Source organism: Euleptes europaea, chromosome 8 (genome assembly GCF_029931775.1).
Source record: "Euleptes europaea isolate rEulEur1 chromosome 8, rEulEur1.hap1, whole genome shotgun sequence".
NCBI lineage: Eukaryota > Metazoa > Chordata > Lepidosauria > Squamata > Sphaerodactylidae > Euleptes > Euleptes europaea.
Genome location: NC_079319.1, coordinates 64,332,143 through 64,359,044, shown reverse-complemented (window position 1 = coordinate 64,359,044; position 26,902 = coordinate 64,332,143). Strand labels below are relative to the sequence as shown.

The window sequence follows — 26,902 nt, the reverse complement described above, 5'->3', positions numbered from 1 at the left end:
GGAAGGGAAGGTGATTGTAAGCCGGTTTGATTCTCCCTTAAGTGGTAGAGAAAGTCGACATATAAAAACCAGCTCTTCTTCTTCTCCTCCTCCTCTAATATGGAAATTCCAAACTATACCTATGTACAAGGAGTTCTGGCTAGCAAGGTTAGGCAATATCTTGGAAAGCAGGGACATCAGAAACCAGTCGACTTAATTATGATAACATGGAGCCTTCCTAGTGAGAAGGATCTGAGCCTGCATCTATTTCTGAACAAGTGAATGAATCATTGGGGTACACTTTCCTAGTGCTGTTGTAAACCACTCTAAATAACTGGATGTGGCTTTTCTTGGAGTCCAGATCCTGAGTTAGACACAACTGTAAATCTGTTCTCTAATATATTCCAGGACAGTGAGAGTGTTTTAATGGAAAACCATCTAATATCCGCATAATAATAATTTAAACATCTGGTAACAATGACATGGAGATAGGATTCACATGCTTTCTTGTCTTTAAGAATGTTGAGGCATGGCATAAGGTCCTGCCAGGTTTTGATCTATAAAAAGAGATGCAACAGATTAATAAGCCATCCGAAGTCTTCTAAAAGAAAAATTGGAAGGGTTTTAGTCTGCTAAAATGGAGATTAAGATAATATGGATTCCCAGATTATTTATATCCAGAACAAATATATGTGAAATGTAGTCTTATAATTAGATCCAGCAAATGCCAAATAATGAATTCTGCTTTTCTTCTGCAATGACACTTTTGTAAAACTTGGAAATGTACAAATCTCAATACAAGTAATTTTACAAAAGAATTGTAGTGAATCTAACTAATGGGTTAGATCTAGCCAGTTTTTCTGTTGCTAAGAAATGACGGAGAGTCTCCCTTTGACCACCCAAAAGACTATGCTGGGGATCATGGGACCTGCAGGGCCAAAAGCCATGCAGGATGAGAACAGTAGTAAGGTGGGGAATTGGTTGAGACTAAGGCTGGCTGGATCCAACTCAATGTTTCATTTTGCTCCTCACTTGGCCTACCAGCAAGGGTAGGAAAGCTGTTTCAAAGACGGTCAAAAGCAGAACTCCGTTGTGATATCTATATGCTAATGTTCATCTCCAATAACTAATAGCCAGCGGTATGTTGTCTTTCTAAAACTGGAGGTTGTGGTTTTAACTATGATGTCTTTAGCCACTGACAGCATTGTCTTCCATGGATGTCCTTAGTGCTATTTCAGACTTTAGCTATTGCAACATTCTGTGCCAATGTATGCTATAGACTTACAGCACATTCCTGAGAAGCTCTGGCTGCTGCGCCCAAAGGCCTGTGGAGGCGGGCGACGGCCTACGCTTGCTGAAGGGCCCACAGCGCAGGAGTCCAGGTGGCGCATGCTAGTGTTCGTGGCCCCAGCACCAGCGTGCAGGGCCAGACTTTGGTCTTTGGCTGCTGGCGTGGCAGCACCAGGCCCAGAAGCCACTGGAGCCTGCCTCTGGCGTATGGACGCCAGCAAAGGCCACATCATTGTCTTGGGAGGCATTCCCTGGGTATCACGGTGCCAGCCGGGGGGCAGGGCCACCATTAGGCTGTTTCCTGAGCCATTTTGGCTTGGGAACGCCCCCTTTCCCCCCGAGATACACCACCTTTAAGGTGGGGTATCTCCCGTGCAACCCACATAGGGTTGAATGTGTTTTTTTAGCATTTTTCAGGATGTGATCACTAGCAATTTTAAAATGTGAGTGCAACCTCCGGGCTGGGCCGAAACCTCCTTAGGAGGCAGCATCGCTGCGTTGCCTCCTAAGTCCGGCGCAGGCATTCCGGTCAGGTATGCCCTGTGTATGTACAATAATACAATGTATGCATTATAATACAATTTAATATTTTTTTCTCACTCACATTTTAAAATTGTTAGTGACAACATCCTGAAAAATGCTCAAAAACACATTCATTTCTAAATGAGGGGACTTATATTTCCTGAGTAGTGCTTTCACAAGGCCATCATATAGCTATTCATTGTGCAAAGATACTGTGCGGTGGCCCTTTCACACCAAAATAGATATATGGCTCAGACTTTGGCAGATCTCTAGGGGAAGGAGTTCCACAGCAGTATGACCATCTCAATACATGCACTAGATGAGATGTGCTTTCTTAGATCACAACTGGTATTGCTAAGGGCGTTACCACACTTTGTATTCCCAGCGATGTATTAAGAGTTTGAAAACGTTATAAAAAACATCGCTTTAAAAGGGTTTTTGGATACCACGACTTATAAATGGTTGGAAGACGTCTTCACAGCTAAAGGGGCCAAACAAAGTGCAAACAGTATTTTTTATAACATTTTCAAACTCTTAATACATTGCTGGGAATACAAGTGCGGTAACCCCCCTAAGTTGGGTCTCAGTAGAATGAAGGATCTGCAATGAGACAGAGCATAGGAGACTGCCTTGTTATGTATGTTGACCCAAGTCATTAAACCAGGAAGCAATATCATCTCTCACATGAAGGCAGGATAAAAATGCTACAGTAATTTTTGGTTAAAAAATATTGTGTAAGAGTAATATAGATGCATGCACAGGGGACCTTTACCTTACCTTAGACTATGGTTAGGGCCTGAGATAGGAAGAAAGTGAAGATGGCAAGGGAACACTTGATCACTAAGCAGTCTGTAGATTTGTACCCCTTTTGATACAAAGTTCTATGAAGATATCTTAATCATTTCTCAGGATAAATTAAGATCTGAAATATACATATCAATAGGGTTTCCAGGTCCCTCTTCACCACCGCTGGGAGATTTTGGGGGTGGAACCTGAGGAGGGCAGGTTTGGGGAGAGGAGGGACTTCAATGCCATAGAGTCCAATTGCCAAAGAGGGCATTTTCTCTAGGCTGGAGAGCAATTGTAATAGCAGGAGATCTCCAGCTAGTTGCTGGAGGTTGGCAACCCTACATATGAATCTTGTATGATGTGATATAAAAACGCTACCTTGAACCATGCCAATGCTATACAAATGGTTAGATTGTGTGGATAATTATTAGGGTTGCCAGGTCCCTCTTTGCCACTGGCAGGAGGTTTTTGGGGTGGAGCCTGAGGAAGGCAGGGTTTGGGGAGGGGAGAGACTTTAATGCCATAGAGTCCAATTGCCAAAGGGGCTATTTTCTCCAGGTGAACTGATCTCTACCAGCTGGAGCTCAGTTCTAATAGCAGGAGATCTCCAGCTAGTACCTGGAAGTTGGCAACCCTAATAATTATCCCAAATTGGCGCATACACGTACTACAGAACAGAGCTTGCAAGCGATACCCTCCACTTTTTGGCATCAAAGCTATGCCAAAAGTCCATAATGGATGCTGAATTTTACTCCTTTTCCTTCTTTATATAAGAACATGGCACTAACCTGATGTTCTCTGTAATAGGCTGAACTAAACGATGTGTATTCTTTTTAGAACTGGGGTTATTTTGCATATTATGTGGCTGGAAACCCAGGTTTGTTACTAAGTGCAGACTCAACTGTATTTTCCTGATCAATGGTTTTACTCCTAGTTGAAGAGTTAAACATGTAACAGGGGCAGTGTTTCTTTTTGGTGCAAATTGCAGGTCTCATTATTTTTTTTTTAATAGTTGGTGAATGTTACAGTAACATTCTTATTTGTTAAACATAAAAAAGATATTGCGGAAAATTCCCTGCAACATAGATATGAATTTATAATAAGCAGTGCCAAATTAGCAGGGGCAATTCTTTTGAAGGCCGTCTTCCTTTGTATAAGGCAAATGGCATTCTTCTTCTCCCTTCATAACTATATCTGTATCGAACAGCACTGGTATTTTGTTGTTCCCCAGCACATCTATATAATTATCTGCTTGAGTAATAATATTCGCTAATTCTATTCACATCCCTTGTATTCAGAAGGCATCCTTCAAAGCCAGCATCGCATCTCTTTTTTAAAAAGAAAAATGACCCTGGCTTCCCCTGTTCAATTGCTGAGCAACTGGAGGTATTGAAGCTTCTTGCAAGCCATTAGCAGGGAAGCTGCTCATATTTATGAAGGGGAGATGTTTAGATCAATCTCTCATTTCCAGACACGCTTTTAAAACGGAAACAGGGTGTTGTTGTTTTTTCCTCCTTAGCTTCAGCTGTCAGCTACGTGAAATTACAGGCTGGTAAGAATTAAAGCCTTAATTGTGGGAGTTATTTCACCGCAACTGTTGCTCTGCTTCTAGTTAGAACCCAGGGCCCCCTTTTTAAGTAGATGCAAAACCTCAAGATGGCCCTTGTGTAGGATAATTAGATGAAAAAAGATGACAAGACATGCAAGCATTAAGCAGTCTTTCCCATGTTATCAGGAGTCTTTGAAGAAAGGTAATTAGAATCTAAATTAAAAAGATGGGTTAGGATTTCAGGGAGGAGAAGCTCGGTGCAGGACAGCTGCATTTGAATTGTACAGCAACTTTTGTGTTGATTTTTTGCTATGGGTGGGGTAAAAAGCCCTTGGACTCTAATCAGACTTCTTCCGACCCATCAACTCTGCTCTGTGCCAGTAATCTGCCAAGATGATGACTTCTCCCAGGCCCAGCCACTTGTGAATCTTATCTCCTGCCTTTGCTCACTCCGAAAAGGTGGAAGAAATGATAACAAATTACAGTGGGGATATGGGAGCAGGCCCACAGGGTGCAATAATAATGGGATGTTATGGGGCCTCTGGAGTTGTTAGCACATGGGCAGGATTATATTAAAAGAAGGGATACAGGTTGTGATGGCCAACTGCAGCATTTGATAGAAAAGGGCAAGAGTCCAGTAGCACCTTAAAGACTAACAAAAAATATTTTCTGGTAGGGTATGAGCCACAGCTCACGAAAGCTCATACCCTACCAGAAAATGTTTTTGTTTGTCTTTAAGGTGCTACTGGACTCTTGCCCTTTTCTACTACTGCAGACAGACTAACACGGCTACCCACTGTGAATTATTTGCAGCATTTGATGACAGACAAGCCGGGAAGAGCTGGACATTGAGTCTTTTATTGCAAGAGTGGGGGGGGGGGACTCCCACTTGCTTCAGCTTTCAGTCACAGTTGCTGACATGTAGGGTAGCCAACTGCCAGGTAGTAGCAGGAGATTTCCTGCTAATTCAACTGATCTCCAGCCAATAGAGATCAGATCACCTGGAGAAAAATGTCCTCTTTGGCAATTGAACTCTATGGCATTGAAGTCCCTCCCCTCCCCAAACCCTGCCCTCTTCAGGCTCCACACCCAAAATCTCCTGCCGGTTGAGATGAGGGACCTGGCAACCCTACTGACATGAGACTGTAAAAATACCCAGCCTGTGGTTGGAGCGAGCTTAAACACAGTATCTAGACTTGGCAAGAGGGACAGGCCTAGCAAACTTTAGTGGTCCAGGGGGACAAATCCAATGGTTCAGAATATGTGGGGACATCCAAAAGAAATCTGGAGTTCCTCCTTGCTCAAATACATGCTTTATTCAATGAAAAACCTGCTAGTGTATTCAAGGCCAATATATAGGGTTGCCAACTTTCAGGTAGTAGCTGGAGATCTGCTATTATAACTGATCTCCAGCTGATAGAGATCAGTTCACCTGGAGAAAATGGGCGCTTTGACAATTGGACTCTATGGCATTGAAGTCCCTCCCCTACCCAAACCCCACCCTTCTCAGGCTCCGGCCCCAAAACCTCCCGTCAGTGGTGAAGAGGGACCTGGCCACCCTAACTATGGCGTCCCTTTCTCAGTCTTGACAAAGCTCGTTGTATATCTCGGGTAGTCCATTCCTGAAGGGGGGGCATTTAGGCATCCGCTGGGAGCAGCTCAGCCATGCTGCCTCCTCAAAGGCTTCCCAGAACCCAAAAATAAAATAAAACAACACTTTTTAAAATGTTAAGAGAGAAAATGCCCCCATTGAAAAGAGCGAGGCTATGCCACCAAAAGTGCCGCTGCTCGAGGGGGTGTTCCCAGGGTAAAAGGGGTTAGGAAGCTGTCAGCTCCACCCCTTGGAAAGCCCCAGGAATGCTCCTGCATGCCAGCGCAGGCTTCCACTTTCGGGATTTTGTTACTTGCATACCAGCACCGGCAGCAGATACCCACACAGTGGCATGGCTTTCCAGCGCTGGCGTAAAGGCCCCTCGTGCCAGGGTAAACACCCCTTATCTCGGGATAACTGGGCACTTATGTCAGTGCGGAGTCATGCCAGCTCCTAAGCCGATTGGCTCCCCCCTTCAGGATTGCAGCCATAGTGCCTCTTCCATTTGTTAAATCACCTTAATTTCAATTATGTATATAAATCACTCCTATTGATAAGATTTGGTTTTCATGCCTTTTTAATACTGATTTCCCACGGATTAGTCAGATTAATAAAATTACTTTCTTATTACGTCTCTCCTCCATCTTTCTCTCCCTGTCCCAGAGGTTTGTTGCATCAGAACCGACAGCTATGTAGACACAGACCAAAAGATGTCGTAATTTACTCCAATATCTTTTTGCTTAATCTATACATGTGTATAAGAGCCCCATGGCACAGAGTGTTAAGCTGCAGTACTGCAGTCCCAAGCTCTGCTCACGACTTGAGTTCGGTCCCGACAGAAGTCGGTTTCAGGTAACCGGCTCAAGGTTGACTCAGCCTTCCAACCTTCTGAGGTCGGTGAAATGAGTACCCAGCTTGCTGGGGGTAAAGGGAAGATGACTGGGGAAGGCACTGGTAAACCACCCTGCAAAACAAAGTCTGCCTTGGAAACGTCTGGATGTGACGTCACCCCATGGGTCAGGAATGACCCGGTGCTTGCACAGGGGACCTTTACCTTTTTTTATACATGTGTGGAAAGGGCAGGGGCTGATTTGGGTAATGCAGCATGCTGGCCAATTCTCCCCACCTCTAATGAACAACCTGCCCCATTCCTGCCAACCAATTTATGGCTTAAGCAGCCTTAAAACTAGACTTAATTATTCAAGTCCCCCCTGAGGGAGCATGGAGCAGGCAAAAAAAGGGCCTCCAAAGTGTACATCATAGGGAACCTCAAAAAAATCCTCCTTGGCCACATAATCCCATGCAGCCCCTAGGAAAGTTAAGCAACAACAAACACCTTGTGAGGTAAGTGAGACTGAGAGAGTGTGACTAGCCCAAGGTCACTCAGCTGGCTTCATGTGTAGGAGTGGGGAATCAAACCCAGTTCTCCAGAGTCCACTGCTCCAAACCACCTCTCTTAACCACTACACCATGCTGGAGAGCCACTTTGATGCTCTCTCTAGCCATCTTCCTATAGGCTGGGCAATGAATGCCTCCAAGTAGTCTTTGCTTTATGCCTTATATGGTTTGAGAAGGAGCTAGGGTCACAACATCCCTGGTGTTAATGACCATGAGTGAACATGTACAAAATCAATAGTATGTTAGTTTGGTCTGTGACCTGAAATTAAAATGCTTCTAGCCTTGAACTGAATCCCTTACCCCACCAATTGTGTGTTGTGGATAAGGAGATTACATATAATGAAAAAGAAATTCCACGCATTTGAAAGAAGTTCTTTACAGAAGTGTATTTAATTTGGATCTACAGTGGAAACATGAACAAAATCAAGCAAACTTTGCATTCTCTATTTATTTACATCTCCCAATGAATCTGAACACTTATTTTTTGACTAGAAAGTTCAGTCTCACACTTTACATTGGGAAATAAAATAATACTTAGCTCAAAAAGATCTTGAAAAGAAATACATTTGGGCTCCATCTTTTTTTGGCACTTGGAATTTTTTCCTGGCAAGATATACTTTATTATGGATTCGGGCAATGAAGAGATCACATCTTCTAAAATGGGGGGTTTAATTCTCACTGTTTCTTGCTTCTAATTTGTCATGTGACCCCATTCCCTGGCTAATGGCATAGAAAGCTCTTCAATAATCCTTTGAACCATAGCAGAATGCTTTGCTGCAGCTCAATCTATTTTGTTAATCCAAAAGATGGAATGTGAAGTGAATGGTCGCATAGTTTAATGGGTTCATCGTTCTAAAGAGCAGAGAGGTGGGATATAAATTTTGTAAAGAATATAAACAAATATTGTAAACATTCCAACATGGGGAGATGTAGAATATAAGAAATCAACTGTGCAGTACTGTGCAGTTACTCCAGTCTAAAACCCTCCCGTTTCTGGAATAATTCTGCATAGGATTGCACTGTTAATCTAGTAAGCAATTGGAGTCTGAACAGCTACAGGTGTTAAAGTAAAAAAAAAATTATTTAATGAGCACAGTTAGTTCCGCAGCAGTGTTACCAACACATGTGCAATATGCTTCATTATCATCCACTGGAGTTTGTAAACATTTGGGTATCATGATTAGGGATGCCAGCCTCCAGGTGGGATCTGGGGATTTCTCCAGATTTACAGTTTATCTCCAGACTACAGAGATCAGTGCCCCTGGAGAAAAATGGATGCTTTGGAGGGTGAACTCTGTAACATTGTACTCCAATGAGGTCCCTGTTCTCCCCAGGCCCGATTCCCAAATCTCCAGGAGTTTCCCCACCTGGTGTAGTGGTTAAGATCAGTGGTTTGGAGTAGTGGACTCTGGAGAACTGGGTTTGATTCCTCACTCCTCCACATGAGCGGCGGAGGCTAATCTGGTGAACTGGATTTGGTTCCCCACTCCTACACATGAAGCCAGCTGGGTGACTTTGGGCTAGTCACAGCTCTCTCAGTCCCGCCCACCTCACAGGGTGTCTGTTGTGGGGAGGGGAAGGGAAGGTGATTCTAGGCTGGTTTAATTCTTTCTTAAGTGGTAGAGAAAGTTGGCATATAAAAACCAACTTTTCTTCTTTGCCTGGATCTGGCAACCATACCCCCCATTCCCCATCAGTGGCCAGGGGGAACCTGGCAACCCTTCTTGTGATGCATAGTGAGCTTTTATTCTAGGCTTCAAGGAAGAATTAAATAACTGACAAACGTCATGTGTAGATACTGGTTCAAGGCCAGAAGTCGCTCAACCACATACAGTTCCTTTCCATTTGAATTTGTTGTTGGGCAGGTGGGGGAATCTGCACAGTTGCCACAAAAGTAATTGTGGATGGTGCCCATGGGGTTGGTACTCGATCCACCCAGTCTTTGGAGCTGTACTTTGTACTTCGGGAAAAAACGTTTCCTTTTTACATTCAGAAACCAACTGATGAACAGATAAATGCATGAATGTTCATATGGTGCTTGATTTTTTTTAAGGCAGGCTGTGCATCCATCACACATGCAAAGTAGAGACAAAACATAGAGCTGAGCCAGCTTTTAATTCATGAATGTGTGTATGTAAAGTACCTTCAAGTCACAGCCGACTTATGGCGACCCCTTTTTGGGGTTTTCATGGCAAGAGACTAACAGAAGTGGTTTGCCAGTGCCTTCCTCTGCACAGCAACCCTGGTGTTCCTTGGTGGTCTCCCATCCAAACTAGGGCTGTTGATTCGGTTTGTCTCGAACTAAAAAACAGCCGAATTTCCCCCGATTCGGCTGTTTTTCGGTTCGGGATGAACCGAACTCAAAAAAGGCGGGAAATGGGGGAGCCATATTCGTCGACTTCAGGGGTTCAGCAAATAAATTCGGCAGATTCAGGGTCCCCCCGCGCCTTCACGGGGCTTCCATGAAGGCGCGGGGGGGGGCTTTAAACAGATCTGTGCCTCCCGGCTGGGGCTCCCCTGAACGCGCAGGGGGACCCTTTAAACAGATCTGTGTCTCCCGGCCGGGAGGCACAGATCTGTTCCACGCCCCCCCCCCGCACGCCTTCAGGGGGTTCTTTAAACAGATCTGCGCCTCCCAGCTGGGAGGCGCAGATCTGTTTAAAGTGCCCCCCGCATGCCTTCGGGGAAGCCCCCTGAAGGCACATGGGGGGTGAATTATCCCCCGAACTCTGGATCTCGCCCAAATTTCGGGGATCCGAAGAGGGTGAGTTCGGACTTCGGCATGGCCCGAATCAAAACGGGCCGAATTTTGCCAAATCCGAATTTTACCGAATTTTTTTTTCAACAGCCCTAATCCAAACACTAACCAGGGCTAACCCTGCTTAGCTTCTGAGATCTGACAAGATCAGGCTAGCCTGGGCCATCCAGGTCAGGGCAATTCATGAATACATCAAGTCATTTGAATTCTGTAGTCGGGATGTGACGTCACCCCACCTTTTTGATCCTGTGGGCACCTTTGAAATTCTGACACAGAGTGGTGAGCACAACCCCAAATGGCTGCCACAGGAGGCAGAGCTAACCACAAAATGTCAAGGAGTGAGGTTCTGCATAATTCTAATAGTAACTCTTCAGCATTTCAGGCTGAAGCTCTACTTAACAGAATGCCTTTTAAAATGAAAATATTGTTTTAAAATATGTTCTTAGATACACACAGCTTGCTTTCAGTCACACAGTGAAGATCCTTGTGTCATGGTGGCAGTTGCTGTCAAAGCAATGATTTTAGATGTACACAGCCAATTTTAAACTATCTGCCTGTCTCTTGGAGGCTAACTGATGGTCCATTAACATGGTCCCTTCGTTTCCTTATTATAGCTAAAAGACTCATATTACAACACTGGAAAGATAAATGCTCACCTCTGGTAAATCAATGGATTGAGGACCTTAGAACTCTATCAGTATTTGAATGCATGACATATAGGTGACAATTGCATGTGGACTTAACTGTTAGAGATTTGGAATCCTCTTATAGAAACTTATGTGTACATCCATCACCACTATTGTTATATTTTTGTCTTTATGTATAACTTGTTTCTTTATTTTGTTTGTTTCTGGATTTTACATTTTTTCCCTTGTTCTTTAAATAAGTTTTCTTTCTTTAAAGAAAGAAAAAAAAGAGATCTGTACAGTCAATCATATTGCCAATTGCCAGTCAGAAGTAGGGTAGCTAGGTCCCTCTTCACCATCGGCAGGAGGTTTTTGGGGCGGAGCCTGAGGAGAGTGGGGTTTGGGGAGGGACTTTAATGCCATAGAATCCAATTGCCAAAGCTGCCATTCTCTCCAGGGGAGATTTTTGGCGCCGGGAAGATGGTTTTGGTGGGGCCAAAACCTTCTTTGGATGCAGCGCAGTCACGTTGCCTCCTAAGCCTGGCACAGACATTCCTCTCAGGAATGCACTGTAAGTTTGTTGTCTCCTAGCTATAGACTAGCTTCTAGAGACTCAGTTGTTATAATTAGGGTTGCCAACCTCCAGGTACTAGCTGGAGATCTCCTGCTATTACTACTGATCTCCAGCCGATAGAGATCAGTTCACCTGGTGAAAATGGCTGCTTTGGCTATTGGACTTTATAACATTGAAGTCCTTCCCCTCCTCAAACCCCGCCCTCTTCAGGCTCCCCCCCCAAAAAAAAAAACCTTCCTCCAGTAGTGAAGAGGGACCTGGCAACCCTAGTTACAACTATCTACCCTAAAATAAGATATCGGATATTAGAAACCAAAAGACTTTTTCCTCGGAAAAGCAATAGGTAGGAAAATAAATAATGTGAAATGTCTTTTGACTACTGCTGAGACAACCGCTTCTAGAAAATCCAAAATGTTGTATAGGATAATTGGGGGAATGAGCACTGCATTTGAAAGGAAATAAATTGAGAGCTGAAAACTGACTAATGGTCTTATTTTAATCTCCAGCTGCCCCGAGACAATGTATTGAGTTACATTTTGATGAAAAATATTCGATAGAACCTTCTTGGGAGTGTAAATTCGATCACATTGAAGTGCGGGATGGACCCTTTGGCTTTTCCCCAATCATTGGTCGTTTCTGTGGAGAGCAAAATCCACCGAAAATAAAATCCAGTGGCAGATTCCTGTGGATTAAATTTTTTGCTGATGGTGAACTGGAATCTCTGGGATTTTCTGCACGTTACAATTTCACGCCTGGTGAGTATGAGCTGTTCTAACTTGGAGTTTGGATTTGGTGACATTATATAATACTGACATGGGAAAAATGTTTTAAGTGTATACTCTGCAACTTAAAAGAGAGGGAGCCCATAGAAATAGTAAGATGTGAGCTTGATTTCTTTATTTTTATTTTATTTTAAGAATGCATCAGTCCTTTCTCACAAAATTTAATATGTGCTGTTTTCTATAGCACATTTCTCCATCTACCATCTGTGTTTATTGCTTCAGAGGGTGGCTTCTAATGGTTTTTAAAACACTGTAATCATTTGCCTTGGGTAGTGATGAATGGGTTGGATAATGTAGCCTTATTTTCCATGCAGTGAACATTATTATCACAGAATAGCCCAGGTGTTTGCAGCTTCTATCACATGTTGATTCTCTCTATAATAGCATATTCATTGTCTGCAAGTAGCACCTGTCAGTGTGAATAAAGTTGTATATGATAAGCTTAGCCACTATATGAGTGGTAGGATTGCCAGGTCCTTCTTCGCCACCAGCAGAAGGTTTTTGGGGCAGAGCCTGAGGAGGGTGGCATTTGGGGAGGGGAGGGGCTTCAATGCCATACAGTCCAATTGCCAAAGCAGCCATTTTCTCCAGATTAACTGATCTCTATCGGCTGGAGATCAGTTGTAATAGCAGGAGATCTCCAGTCAGTACCTGGAGGTTGGCAACCCTAGTGAGTGGGTTATCATCAGTGGGTAGGGTTGTCAGCCTCCAGGTGGTGGCTGGAGATCTTTCACTATTACAACTGATCTCCAGGCGGCAGAGATCAGTTCCCCTGGAGAAAATGGTCGTTTTGGCAATTGGACTCTATGGCATTGAAGTCCCTTTCCTCTCCAAATCCTGCTCTCCTGAGGCTCTGCCCCAAAATCTCCAGGTTTTTCCCAATCCAGAGCTGGCAACCCTATCAGTGGGTCATTGGAATTCACCTAATTGTTTCATGGAGTTGATCTCTTATCAAAAATCAAAAACATTTTATTGATGTTAGTATAAGAGTTAGTACATATACTGTATAGTATATAAGAGTTAGTAAGTGCATTGGTACATCTGATAAAGGAAAAGTGGAAAGACATTATGATTTTTTAAGTGATATATATATACTAACTCTTATATACTATCAATAAAATGTTTTTGATTTTTCCTTAGCCATCTCTCTTGCTTTTGAACACTATCCTTTGTAAAGGGCAGAATCCACAGAAAGAAACAGTTTTTCCCCTTCTTCTCTCTGTCAGAACAAAATGATAGCTGTTTTGTAAAAGATTCTGAGATCTAGTGACTAGCATGCATTCAATTAAGCTTTTCCATAAAAGGTTTCCTTAATCTTAATTGCAGCGGTCTAATTAAATAATTTGTCAAATTGTCTGGTTTAAGGTAAAATGGGGATCTACGGCCACTTTTGTAATGAAATGTTTCCCATCTGATTACAATTTTAGGAGGAAAAAAGCATGTCTTTGTGCATGTTAATTTGTGGCTGCATGTTAATTTGTGGCTGCAGTCAAACGGCAGTGCAGCAGCCACCAAATGCTTTGATGGAGTTCAGTCAGTTTGTGGGATGTATGGAAGAAAAACTAACCTCTATGATCATTTGATTTGAGAAGTGTTGCTGAGATAATTTATGCCCTCTTGTCAATTCCCTGGCAATTGTTTCCCATGAAGTATCCGTGGGACAATAAAACACTTTTAGTCATGTGATTCGTGTTCTTTCATCTCGACTAATATCTACTGTATGTAAGTTCTGTACTCAGAGATCCTTGAGTACTAGTGCGGTGAATGTTGGACTTGGAGTGGGGAACCGGGGTTCGAATCCTCATTTGCCCAAACTGAAAGCTCATTTGAGGAACGTGGATCTCCCAGTGGTGGTACTACTTTCCTCCAACCTAGGGAGCCTTCCCCTGATGCAAGAGGCTCTTCTGGTAGGTGAAAGAGTATCTCATGTTAGGTGTAGTAACCTTGGGATGGAAGAAGGCTAATGGAACAGATGCTCAGAATACAGCCCAGTTTATCTGAGTGTAATCTTCTTCACGGGGTCATAGAGGAAGGGAGACCTCTTCTTCACGGGGGATAGAGGAAGGGAGACCTCTGTATGCTGCACTGAGCTCCTCGGATAATATAGGAATAAAAATTAGAGAGAGATGTTATCCATTAGGTTTGATGAGGCCCTAAGCTATTGAAGGTAGTGGGCCCTTTATATGTCCAGCTGTCCTTTGTCAACAACAAATTGTCGCTGTTTTTTTTGTGTTGAATATATGCTATATGGTAATTTATATATAGAAATGAGCAAACCAGTGATATTTTAGGGAGCAGGCTAGCAGGCGGGGCCCATTACTTACATCATAGGAGCCTACACAACACAAAACACTGTTGCTGTATGTAGGTTTTATTTTATTTGTTTTTTATCTTATTTTTTGGAAATGTACATCCAGTTTTTTTCCCTTTAAATTTTTTGGGGGGCCCCAAGAGAGTGGGACCCTAAGCTATAACTTGTTTAGCTTATACGTAAATCCGGCACTGGTTCTACCCTTGGCTATGACTGCATAGGAGTTAAAGGGGTGACTATCTCATGTTAAGTTGAGATCATGATTCTGATTGGCTACTGTTATTTAGTGATTCTGAACATAGAAAATATTTTTGTTAGTCTTTAAGGTGCTACTGGACTCTTGCCCTTTTCTACTACTGCAGACAGACTATCACGGCTACCCACTGTGAACATAGCCTGTTAAGAATATCCAAGACCCGTTTTTATGAATTCATCCAATCTCCACACAATTCAGCAGGGATGGCACTAGGACACTGCCTCAGATTGTCAGACTTTTTAACATTTTCTGAAAGATAGAAGCACCCTGAGGGTCCGCTAGTCATTGGATGAGGTCTTTGTACTCTTTACTACAAATTTTCTATGCAATACGCATGAAATAATACAGAAGAACAACTGATGAAGCAAGTTTATTGAGAAACATGCACTGATCTGGAAGTGTCATTTTGTTTTTGTTGAATACTGGACTATTGCATATACACATGGAATTCTTCGTGGAACTATGCCTTATTGGTGAAGTAACCTGGCGTTAGTCTTCTGGAAAACAAAAGGGGAGAACGTTACATTTTTCTACTTACTTTGTTGTCTGATTTGTGAAGACATTCTATTATTGGTGATTTGTATTAATTTGTATTATTTTCCATGTAGTTATGTTTGGAGATGCAATTACTATTTCAGTAAAATAAGTGTTAGATATTGAGCCCCTGTGCTGTTGTTATCTTAAACCAGTGTTTTGTTCAGCATAAGTATTTATTTCATTAGTACCTGGAAGTTGGCAACCCTAATTTCCAACTAGTCAGCAAGCGGTCTAGAGCGATCCCTGAGTTGGTAAAGCTGGGGTTGCTGGGCAGTGTCTTTGCTCCAACAGGAGAAAAATGGGGGGTAGAGTTGCCAACCTCCAGGTGGTGGCTGGAGATCTCCCACTATTACAACTGATCTCCAGGCAACAGAGATCAGTTCCCCTGGGGAAAATGGTTGGTTTGGCAATTGGACTCTATGGCATTGAAGTCCCTCCCCTCCCCAAACCTCACCCTCCTCTGACTCCACCCCCAAAATCTCCAGATATTTCCCAACCTGGAATGGCAACCCTGGTGGGAAGGTAGAGCAACACTGTGTGATATTGCAACATGCTGGTGCTCCTTGGCCCTAGGAGTGTGCGGCTGTCTTCGATGAGAGCCAGAGCTTTCTCAGCCTGGTGGAACTCCCTTCCCCGTAACATCAGGGCCCTGCAGGACCTTAAAGAGTTCCCAGTAACATCCCTTCCCAGTAACATCAGGGCCTTTGAGGTGGTGATATTCCATCAGGCTTATCACTGAGGGCCGCTATGGGTGTCATCTGTACTAGCTTCCCTGTGTGTGTGTGTGTGTATAAAGTGCCATCAAGTCACAGCCGACTTATGGCGACCCCTTTTTTGGGGTTTTCATGGCAAGAGACTACCAGGTGGTTTGCCAGTGCCTTCCTCTGCACAGCAACCCTGGTATTCCTTGGTGGTCTCCCATCCAAATACTAACCAGGGCTGACCGTGCTTAGCTTCTGAGATCTGATGAGATCATGCTAGCCTGGGCTATCCAGGTCAGGGCACTAGCCTCCCTACCCCCCTGTTCATTTATGATCTATGAGGGGAATGGCTGACTGCAATGCTTATCAGCCACTACTACTCACTAATTGTTTTTTTTTATGGTTTATTTGTGGTTGAAATTTACTGGTTTTAATGTATATTTATTATGGCTTGTTGTAAAATGGTTTTAATGTAGGCACCCACCCTGAGCCCTTCTTTGGCTGGGGAGGACGGGATAGAAATTTAAAGTAATAAATAGATAAATAAACAAACATCAGTTCTGGTTGTACCAGAAATACAACATCACAACGATGCTCCTCAGCCACAATCTTTGCTCTCACCGGAGCGAACAGCTCCAGTAGGGCTTGGAGCCAAGGGGTGAGAATTTATCCACAGTTTCTGGGAAAATGGCCTCCCTTGGTAGATCAGCCCTAACAAGAGAATGGCTGGGTCTGGCTGCCAGACCTGCCCTGTTCCTGAGGACATCTTCCTGGGCCAGCAGGCAGCTCAGATGAATGCTGCTTGTTCTGTTCTAATGATGCCGCTTGTGCAACTTTAACATAGGGTTGCCAGGTCCCTTTTTACCACAGGTGGGAGGTTTTTTGGATGGATCCTGAGTAGGGCAGGGTTTGGGGAGGGGAGGGACTTCAGTGCCATAGAGTCCAATTGCCAAAGCAGGTGAACTGATCTCTATCGGCTGGAGATCAGTTGTAACAGCAGGAGATCTTCTGCTAGTACCTAGAGGCTGTGGTATGAACTACTCACTCAAACTGTACAGTTAAGCTGCAAAAATAAACAGTAGTTGGCTCTGCAAACTGTGATATATTGTAATAAAACATCAAACAATCCTTTAAACAATGTAACAGAACACAGGGAAACAGTGAAAAAGTGACTGACGATGACAATGTTGTATACAAAAATGGGCCAAAACAAGCAACAAGTACAAGTGAAGATGGCGCAAGCAAACAAACGCAACAGCGAAGAGTCACAATAATTTTAAAATGCTCATGATAAGGAACAATGTCCAATAAAGTCAGCTTGGCTCTTGGCTGGGTGCTTGCGCTGTCAGGCAACTCGGAGAAAACGCCTTTCCTGATTTACAGCAGCGCTTTCGTCACCAAAGGTGACTTCTTCAGCCTTTGAATATGCAATGTAGCTTACAGCTTCAAATTTCTCTGCTCCCAAACAGGGCTGCTAACTCATTTGTTTAGCTGCTTTACCTGTTTGTTTTGTTACTGTAAATGCCAATAAAGGTTCTGTTTTCCATATAAAAAAACCTCATTTGTTTGCTTGCGCCATCTTCACTTGTCTTGTACTTGTTGCTTGTTTTGGCCCATTTTTGTATACAACATTGTCATCGTCAGTCACTTTTTCACTGTTGTTTCCCTGTGTTCTGTTACATTGTTTAAATGATTGTTTGATGTTTTATTACAATATATCACAGTTTGCAGAGCCAACTATAGTACCTAGAGGCTGGCAACCCTACTTTAACAAGATGTGGGCACCTTATAAATCTCTCTGTGTACAATGTTGAGCTCTCTGTGGTCTGGGTAGAAAAGTGTCCAGCCAAAACCGGGAGAAATTGGAAGAAGATATGAAAGACAGAGGAGGTGAAAGAAAGAAGTGTAAGGCTTCCTGTTATGGAAGGATGCAGGGATGCCTGTCTCCAGGTGGGACCTGAGGAGCTCCTGGAATTGCAGCTCATCTCCAGACTACAGAGATCAGTTCCTCTGGAGAAAATGGATGCTTTGGAGGGTGGCTCTATGGCATTGTACCCCACTGAGGTCCTGTCCTCCCCAGGCTCCACCCCCAAATCTCTAGAAGTTTCCCAACCTGGATCTGGCAACCCTGTCCTCCATCCCCCGCTAGGGTTGCCAGGTGCCCGCTGGTGGTGGGCAAACCCCTGGTAAAGTGCCCCTCTGCCCGCCGACCAGCTGAGGGTCGGCGGGCAATCGGGCATGCGCACACCCACGCACCAGCCGGGAAGCCTCTCCTCTCCTCTACCTCCCTGGGGCGAGCGGGTTGCCCGCTGCCCACCCACACCGCAGCCGGGAACCTTCGTTCGCTCTCTCTGGGGTGAGCAGGCCACCCGCTGCAGCCTGCGCGCCAGGCGCACTTCCGGTTTCCAACTGGAAGTGCTGCATCGGCGCATGCTCGCACACACAACACAAACCTCCCGCCGAAGGTAAGTGGGGACCTGGCAACCTTATCCCCCGCCAATAGTCAGGGGGGCCCGGCAACCCTAGCAGGATGTCTTCCTTGCACTGGGTATTTCTACTGTTGTCGCAAACATGGGAGCAAAAAAGAAAAGTTGCATTAGGTTGGCACCTGCTCAGAGATCAATTAACCGTTAAGGAGCTGCACTGCAATGTTTAAATGTGTTTTTTTAGGATTCTTGCACAAATCCAGACATCACTGAACAAAAGCAGGAAAAGCTGGCAGGTCAAGCAGAGCATGAGAATGTCCCAACTGAAAATACTGAGACACATACTAGTACTCTACAACCTGAACCACTGAAACAATTGTATACAGGGATCTATAGCTCAAAAGCAATTATCAGATGGGGATACTTTTCACTAAACACATGACACTGTCCCATTTTGGGAAGTATGCCATGTTTCACATAGTATTGGTGAGCTGTGTTTTAGACATTGTCTTTGGGCGATCGCATGGAAAAGGTTTATTGCCTCTTCTCTTCAGCATTGTGTAATTGTGTACAATGGGTGAGGCAGGTTGCCAATGCTATAAAGACTGCAAGCAGTCAATTGCAAACTCTGCAGTTACAATTAAGATAGCTTCCCCCCTCAAATTATTTCCGTGGACACCTTTGTTTACCTCTGTCTCCCTCATGGAATGAAGGAAACACAGCTGCCCCTGGAATACTCAAGCAAACAGCAGTCATTGTTTAACGAAATTCAAAACCCTTCCCGAGCGGTACTAGCTGGAGATCTCCTGCTATTACAACTGATCTCCGGCCAATAGAAATCAGTTCACCTGGAGAAAGTGGCCGCTTTGGCAACTGGACTCTATGGCATTGAAGCCCCTCCCCTCCTCAAACCCCACCCTTCTCAGGCTCCACCAAGAAAACCTCCTGCCGGTGGCAAAGAGTGACCTGGCAACCCTAGTTCCCATTATGTTATTGGGGAAAACATTTTGGAAAGACAGGCCAAAAACATGCAAATTTTCATTCTAGCACAAACGTTTGGGGATTAGAGCCCACTTCATCATATGCAATGTAGGCAGACAGTTTATATATGATGTATAGGGTTGCCAACCTCCAGGTTCCAGTTGGAGATCTTTTGCTATTACAACTGATCTCCAGCCAATAGAGATCAGTTCACCTGGAGAAAATGGCTGCTTTGGAAGGTTTTTTCTATGGCATTATACCCCATTGAAGTCCCTCACCTTCCCAATCCCCCCTCCTCCTCAGGCTCTGCCCCAAAAATCTCCAGGTATTTCCCAACCTGAACTGGCAACCCTAGTGAGGTATGAAAAAGAAATCAAACGGCAGATCAATGGGCCATGAAATGCAGGGATTACAGGTTGAAATGCAATTGCATAACATTCAAATGTAATCAAGAAAAGAACAGAGACCATTCACAATAGCCGTAATTGGCAATCACCCTCGTATTGCTAAGCTAGTTAACACCAGTAATGGCTAAGGAACCTTAATGAGCATGTCTGCAGTAGTCAGTGGGAGATACCAAAGCCTGCACAAGGCAGGAGCAACTTGTTTCATCCTGTGAATACCATGGTTGAGGGTGCATTCCTAGCTCTTGTCTCACCACATGGAAAACACTGCAGCAAATTAGTTGCTGGATTCCATAGATGATGTGGTACAGGTGCTTGACATCCCCAGGTACCAAGCCAGTAGGTGCAAAGGAGAAACCATATCCCCTTGAAGCTGGGTTGGACCAAGTCCTTTCTTTCTCTGCAATGAATTGGATAAGGAAGTGAAGAACCTCGGTGTGAAGAATGTCACCCGACAAGCAACAAGAGCAGGGGATTTAAATTGTTTTTGAGGATGCAGCCATATTTCTTAGGATGCATTGTGGGGATCTGCACAGCAATGTTGGTGTGATTTAAGTAGCCAGGCTTCCTAGTATAGCCATGCCAATGGAACCCAGGTTGGAGTGGAACAGAAAGAGGCATGTGGTTTCATGTGTTACAATGGCGACAGGGATCAGTACCTCTGGAGAAAATGGCCACTTTGGCAATTGGACTCAATGGCATTGAGGTCCCTCCCCTCTCCAAACCCCACCTCCTCAGGCTCCACCCCCCCAATCTCCAGTTATTTCTCAACGCAGAGCTGGTAACCCTAGTGTTAACTAATTTGGGCAACTTCCCCCTGCCTTTTTATGTTGTTTGTAATTTGGAGGGGAGGCAGGGTATGACACGGAGAACTGGCATTTAGGTCTGGTGAGTTTGTGAAGGTGTGTCCGTGCCATTTATTCATTGACAAAACTGATGATTATTTTTCCTTTTGATTTATGGCCAAGAAGATTAAGGTTACATTTTTGGACTGTGTTTGAGCTGAATATCAGACAATTGCACAGTGCGAGTTTGTTTCTAACGCTGGCGTTATCCTTTGCAGTCTGCAATTCCCTTCATGTCAACACTAGAAGAAAACGTGTTGGATTATGTCTTAAAATGACCTCTGGTCTGGGAAAGTGGCCCATTGGCAAGGGCACTTAGAAAAGTCTTGTTTCAACAAGTTTCTCCCTAATGGCATGGAATTCGGTTTTCTCTTGTCTGCACAGACAGATGGTTGGAGGGCATCTGTTGCTCAGAGTCATTTTCTGCAGTGAGTCAATTTTGTTGTGCAGCAGACAGAGCGATCCAGACAGAGAGGCTGAGCTCTAAGCTGATCACTCGTATTCATCTGGAATAATCAGATTTCTTTTTTATCTTGGTTTCTCCCTCTTGGAATCGGCCGCGCCGTGGACTCAGATGGCACATTATTATGTTCAATTTCATCAGGTGGTGGAAACCATCTGTGTTTGTATTTGGCTCCATTGATGTAAATGTCAGTCAGCAGTGCTTCGCATAGTCAACGGTATTGTCTGTCTTCAGATGGAAAAAATATGTAGATGGATTGCAACACAGGAGCAGCCGGAGGATAGAAAGACGTGTAGCATACATAAATGGGAACGCTTCCAAAGATGTTGCAGGGCGATTGAGAAATTCTATTGCTTTTGCGCTTAAGATTCCCAAACTCTGCTGCTTACTAGGGTTGCCAGGTCCCTTTTCACAACTGGCGGGAGGATTTTGGGGTGGAGCCTGAAGAGGGCAGGGTTTGAGGAGGGGAGGGACTTTAATGCCATAGCGTGCAATGGCCAAAGCAGCCATTTTCTCCAGGTGAACTGATCTCTATCAGCTGGAGATCAGTTATAATAGCAGGAAATCGCCAGCTATTACCTGGTAGTTGGCAACCATACCGCTTACAGAAATGATGTCTGTGTTTTCATACATGTGCATCTTAGCTCAAAACTCAGTTTTAGAATGTTGGTGCAACCAATAAAGAGTGAACATTTTAATATTGTGAGATTGGAACAAATATGACTGTACTGGGCTGTTAGTCTGATCTGGGGCTGCTGACAGCCACCATGGCCCCCCAGGCAAAGATGCCATCTCCCTCCCCCATGCGACCCTGATCCAAACCAAATATCCTACTAAAACAAATCACTTGGCTAGTGGTTACCATGCATCTTCAATAATAAAAGAATCCTTATGTCAATTTGCTGTCCATTTGTGGGAAACATAAATCATCAGAAAATAAAACTAGAAATTGCAAAATTGGCTACCAACTCCAGGGTGATTGTGGGAATTCCAGGACCCAAAATGAAAGGAATTGGAGTATCCTGGCCCAGCTTATTGCCAGATGCCCCCCATGCTATTTGCAATGGAAGCTGAGCGAAGTTCTAAGTTCTGTTCCTCATTTTTTGCCACTAAGGCAGATTAACATTCTATTTTCATGCATGTAAAGGGGGCATCCTTTACAGCTTTGAAAAATTATGGGGAAATATTAACTCTCCTCTTCGTTCATTATATTAACAAAAGTTTCCTACTATACTTCTTTTTCAATATGTTCGAAGTTGCCAACCAGGATGGATGAAAAGGAGTTGAGGCCAAGACTAAAAAATTAGGGGGGCGGGCGGGTAGAAGTGGGGATAGAGGAATGGTGTATAATGAAAGGAAGAGAGCAAAACAAGGGGGAGAAAGTAGTAGGGAAAAGTTAAAGAAATTAAGGACAAGACAACTAAAGTTTTTTCTTTTCTTTTTAAATACTGCCACTCACTAACAGGGCTGCCCTATTGCAAGATCTGGCTGTGCAGACAAAACTGTGAAGCTGAGTAGAACTAAAGGAAGAGAGAAACCATAGACTGCTGGAGATAATTACCGTATCTGCACATAGGGTTGCAAACCTCCAGGTACTAGCTAGAGATCTCCTGCTATTGCAACTGATCTCCAGCCAATAGAGTTCAGTTTACCTGGAGAAAATGGCCGCTTTGGCAATTGGACTCTATGGCATTGAAGTCCCTCCCCTCCCCAAACCCCACCCTCCTCAGGCTCTGCCCCAAAAACCTCCCACCGGTGGCGAAGAGGGACCTGGCAACCCTAGGAGGGTGGCATCCCTAGTGGAGAGATGTAGTAATGTCAACAATATTTCTGTTCATTCACTGATCCATATTTCTTCATTTTGGACTCTGACTTAAGGTTGCCATGTCAGAGCTGGGACATTTATGGAGATTTGGGAGTGAAGCCTGTGAAAGGCAAAGTTCGGAGAGGGAGGTCAGCAGGGATGTGATGCCATACAGTCCATCCTCCAAAGCTGCCATTTTCTCCAGGGGAACTGATTCTGTAGCCTGGAGATCAGTCATAATTCTGGAAGAACTCAAGCCCCCACCTGGAGGCTAGTAACACTAATTTGGGAGATTGGGAACAAATCCACCCACACATTCAGCCAATATACTTCGAAGTGGCATGTTCGGCTCATCTCTAGTTCATGGCCAAGTTTGTCTGAGTAATAAAGGTAATGCTGAAACATTACTTAAGTCTTTATTACCAATACTTAGCCTGAAATATCAGCTAACTGTTGTTGCATCTGCCTTAGTCTGAGGGATGATATCCCGAAGATGACCCTTGAACATAATGCTTGATCACCACTTTGGGGTCAGGAAGCAATTTTCCTCCAGGCCAGATTGGCCAGGGATCCTGGAGGATTTCCCCCCACCCCATCTTCTGGGCATGGAGTAGAGGTCACTGGGGGTTTGGGGGGGAGTTAGTTGTGAATCTCCTGCATTGTGTAGGGGGTTGGACTAGCTGACCCTACTGGTACCTCCAACTCTATAATTCTATTTCTATTTTCAAAGGGTCAAAGCATTATTTCTATTTGTCCATGTAGCTTCAGGAAGCTGTATCTCCCATGGTATATGGGATGTGATGTAGTAAGGCAACGGCTGACAAATATTTACTAGGCCAGGCTCCTCCCTCTGCATTTATTACAAGGAAAAACATTAGCCTGGCCTAATGTCAAGGGATGTAGGATGTTTCATGAAGGAGCATCACTATGCTACTACCAAAGCAACAGGCAATCATTTGTGCATAGGGTTGCCAACCTCCATGTACTAGCTGGCGATCTCCCACTATTACAACTGATCTCCAGCCAACAGAGATGAGTTGCCCTGGAGAAAATAGCCGCATTGGCAATTGGACTCTATGGCATTGAAGTCCCTCCCCAAATCCCGCCCTCCTCAGGTTCCACCCCAAAAACTCCTGCCAGTAGAGAAGAGGGACCTAGTAGCCCTATTTATAGAGTCATAGAATCATAGACTTAGAATGGACCACCAGGGTCATCTAGTCCAACCCCCTGGCAACCCTATTTGCACAGCAGACCTCTATCTGCTGTATTGGTGTAGAATCTATAATTGTTTCACAGGGTTGCCAACAGGACATGGATTTCACTGTAGTTCTAGAGTCATTGTGAGCAGTCCTAGCTGTCTCAGGTCATACTGTCCAAGAACAGGTATATTTAATGTATAAACTTGTGCATGTCTTTCTGTTGCAACTTGATTATTTCCCACACTTGAAGTCCCTGGGCATTCCACCCCACTGCCTGCTGCATTTTTCCAACATGTTTTGTACAGTGTTTATTTTAGGCAGGTATTTTGGGTTGTGTATCAGTCTTTGAGATCAAAGATGTTTGTATTGTTTGGGCGTTTGTTTTGGAAGTGTTAACATTCATCAGATTAGATAGAAACACCAAATGGTAAAACATTTTTTTTAATGTTCCAGTTCCAGTGCAAAAGGGGCACCTGTACGCAAAAGCGTATTTAGGCGTCACTTGATTATAACATTCGGTGTGTCTTCAAAGCTGCCGTTAAATAATAAACAATGGATAGAGTAACAGCCATATCTTTTTAAATGACATAGCATTTATTAGTTGGGTACCCAAGGTTGGGTGGGATGAATATATATAATTTATAATGAAACTATATAATTTATTAGAAGCGCAATATAAGAATTAAAATTATTTAAAAACCGTTAAAATAGCACAATGGCATTTCTTAAGGCTGATGTCTGTCACCACAAACCAAATGCATTTCAGACTATATGGCCTTCCTCAGTGGTCTATTTAAATCATATAAAAACATGCACACACATTACAAATATATTTTACGTGCACAGGCTATATACAACTGACCAGGCATGTAATAGGTTGTAAATGTTACCAAATACACCAACATCTGGTGGTATTGTCTTACGTTTTTATGCTGGGCTGTATATGTCTCCCGCATAAATTGTGTGCAAGTATCAACCTATTCAAACATATACTTATTTAGCGCTTCTAATAAATTATATAGTTTCATTATTTTTATTTATATATATAATATATATTTTCCATCCCACCCAACTTTGGGTATCCAACTTCTGTTTTCCAGGTTGGGTTCTATTCCCCTCTTTTTTCTTCTACAGCATTTATTAGTACATGACTGACTGTTTTTGTTCACTGTTCATTTAAACAGTTGTCGGGACACAGTAAGGCTGTGGAGACACATTGGAGGATTCGCGTACACTTTGTGTGCATGGAATGTAACCCAGGGTCACGGCTGAGCTCCAGCCCACATTTGTAGAGTAGCCAAGTCCAGGTCAGTAAACTCAACACAGCCTTTTAAAAAGCTAAAAAGGCTTTATTAAGAGAAGTTCAAATTAGATTAAAATACAAGTTACACAGTCTTAAGGCACACTGGCTTGAAAATAATAAAATCTTAGCTGACTTGAATACTTACGAACTGCTACATAGCTGCTGGTATTGCTAAAATCACTTATACTCGTTCAGGCCGCAATACGACTTGCTGGAGCTGAAGCATTGCAGAGGTAAAAGCGTAACAGGAGGTGCTGAGGTGAGGAATAGCAAAAGAATAGAGGAAAGTGTAGATAGATGTCCACCATGAGGCTTAGCTTGATTTATGGCCAATTGAACTTAGGTCAGATGACCCATGACTCCCAAAGTAGTTACCAGGGAGAAGTCTCTGGATGGTTCAAACTGGTTTAGACTGGGATAGTGTTCCCAGGAAGAAAGAAGAAGAAGAGTTGGTTTTTGTATGCCAGATTTCTTTACCACTTAAGGAAGACTTAAACCGGCTTACAATCACCTTCCCTTCCCCTCCCCACAACAGACACCCTGTCAGGTAGGTGGGGCTGAGAAAGCTCTAAGAAAGCTGTGACTAGTCCAAGGTCACCCTGCTGGCTTCATGTGTAGGAGTGGGGAAACAAATCCAGTTCACCAGATTAGCCCCTGCCGCTCATGGGGAGGAGCGAGGAATCAAACCCGGTTCCCCAGATCAGAGTCCATCGCTCCAAACCAACACTCTTAACCACTACACCACGCTGGCTCTCATCCCCCCTCCCATCTCCCCACAGATGAGCTAGATCTCCCACTTAAGCTGGTATGCACTGCTGTCCTTGAAGATGCCACCTGCTGGGGGTAACAAGCTGCAGGTGTTGCTGGTTAGCCAAGAATGCTGCTAGGCCTCTGGGAACAGCAAAAGCAAAACTTAAGCATACAAAATGGAGAATAAACTGATGTCATGAACAAAATGGTTCTGCTGTCTTCACAACCAACAAATAAGCTCAAGATGTTTGTAGGCAACTCAGACTATCCCCTGACAATCCGCTCTTTGTTCACGATGGGTGAGAAGCTCCTCTTGGGTAGGGATGCTCAAAAACCTATCCATTGGGTTTTCATCCTGCTCATCTATTGCGAGCTGGGAGCTGATTGTTTTGTGAGAAGTTTGGGTTGCTCACAAGCCATGTAACTGTTCACTGGGTTAGTTTCCATACACACATTAACCCCCCTGTGTGCATATTAACCCCACCACCACCTTTTGCGGCTGCCTTATCATGCTCTATTTAAATGTAGAAAAAGCAGAAATAATTAGCCACATACAAAATAAGCATTAAGTTGGATGGCTATGAGATGAGGCGTTCCAAGGCTACATTCATGAGTAGTCGTGGTTGTTTGCCTGCCAAACGTGTTTGCCACTGAGCTCTCAGTGTTCCAGATGGTGAGAGGTGCTGGCAGCAATGTCTCCAGCAGTACCCCTTTTGAAGCTGCTACTGTCTTGGCTTCAGAGAGTTCTACCCCATGCCCAACCAGAATCTAAAGTATTAATACAAGAAGAAGAGTTGGTTTTTATATGCCGATTTTCTCTACCACTCAAGGGAGAATCAAACTGGCTTACAATCACCTTCTCTTCCTCTCTCCACAACAGACTCCCTGTGAGGTAGGTGAGGCTGAGAGAGCTCTAAGAGAGCTGTGATTAGCCCAAGGTCGCCCAGCTGGCTTCATGTGTAGGAGTGGGGAAACCAACCTGGTTCCCCAGTTTAGCATCCACCACTCATGTGGAGGAGTGGGGAATCAAACCCGGTTCTCCGGATTAGAGTCCACTGCTCCAA

The 26,902-nt window shown here is 44.0% G+C and overlaps 1 protein-coding gene across 4 annotated transcripts in view; it reads left to right on the top strand.

The window, feature by feature from the left end:
• Window positions 1-26,902, top strand: part of NETO1 (neuropilin and tolloid like 1) — a 148,368-nt gene that overhangs the window by 15,181 nt on the left and 106,285 nt on the right. For all 4 annotated transcript variants that reach the window (XR_008933481.1, XM_056854218.1, XM_056854217.1 and 1 more), the window contains one exon: window positions 11,583-11,831. Coding sequence is in view for 3 of the 4 variants with exons in the window: in XM_056854218.1 (XP_056710196.1) it covers window positions 11,583-11,831 (249 nt within the window). In the remaining variant the exon portion in view is untranslated. The remainder of the gene's footprint in view (window positions 1-11,582; window positions 11,832-26,902) is intronic.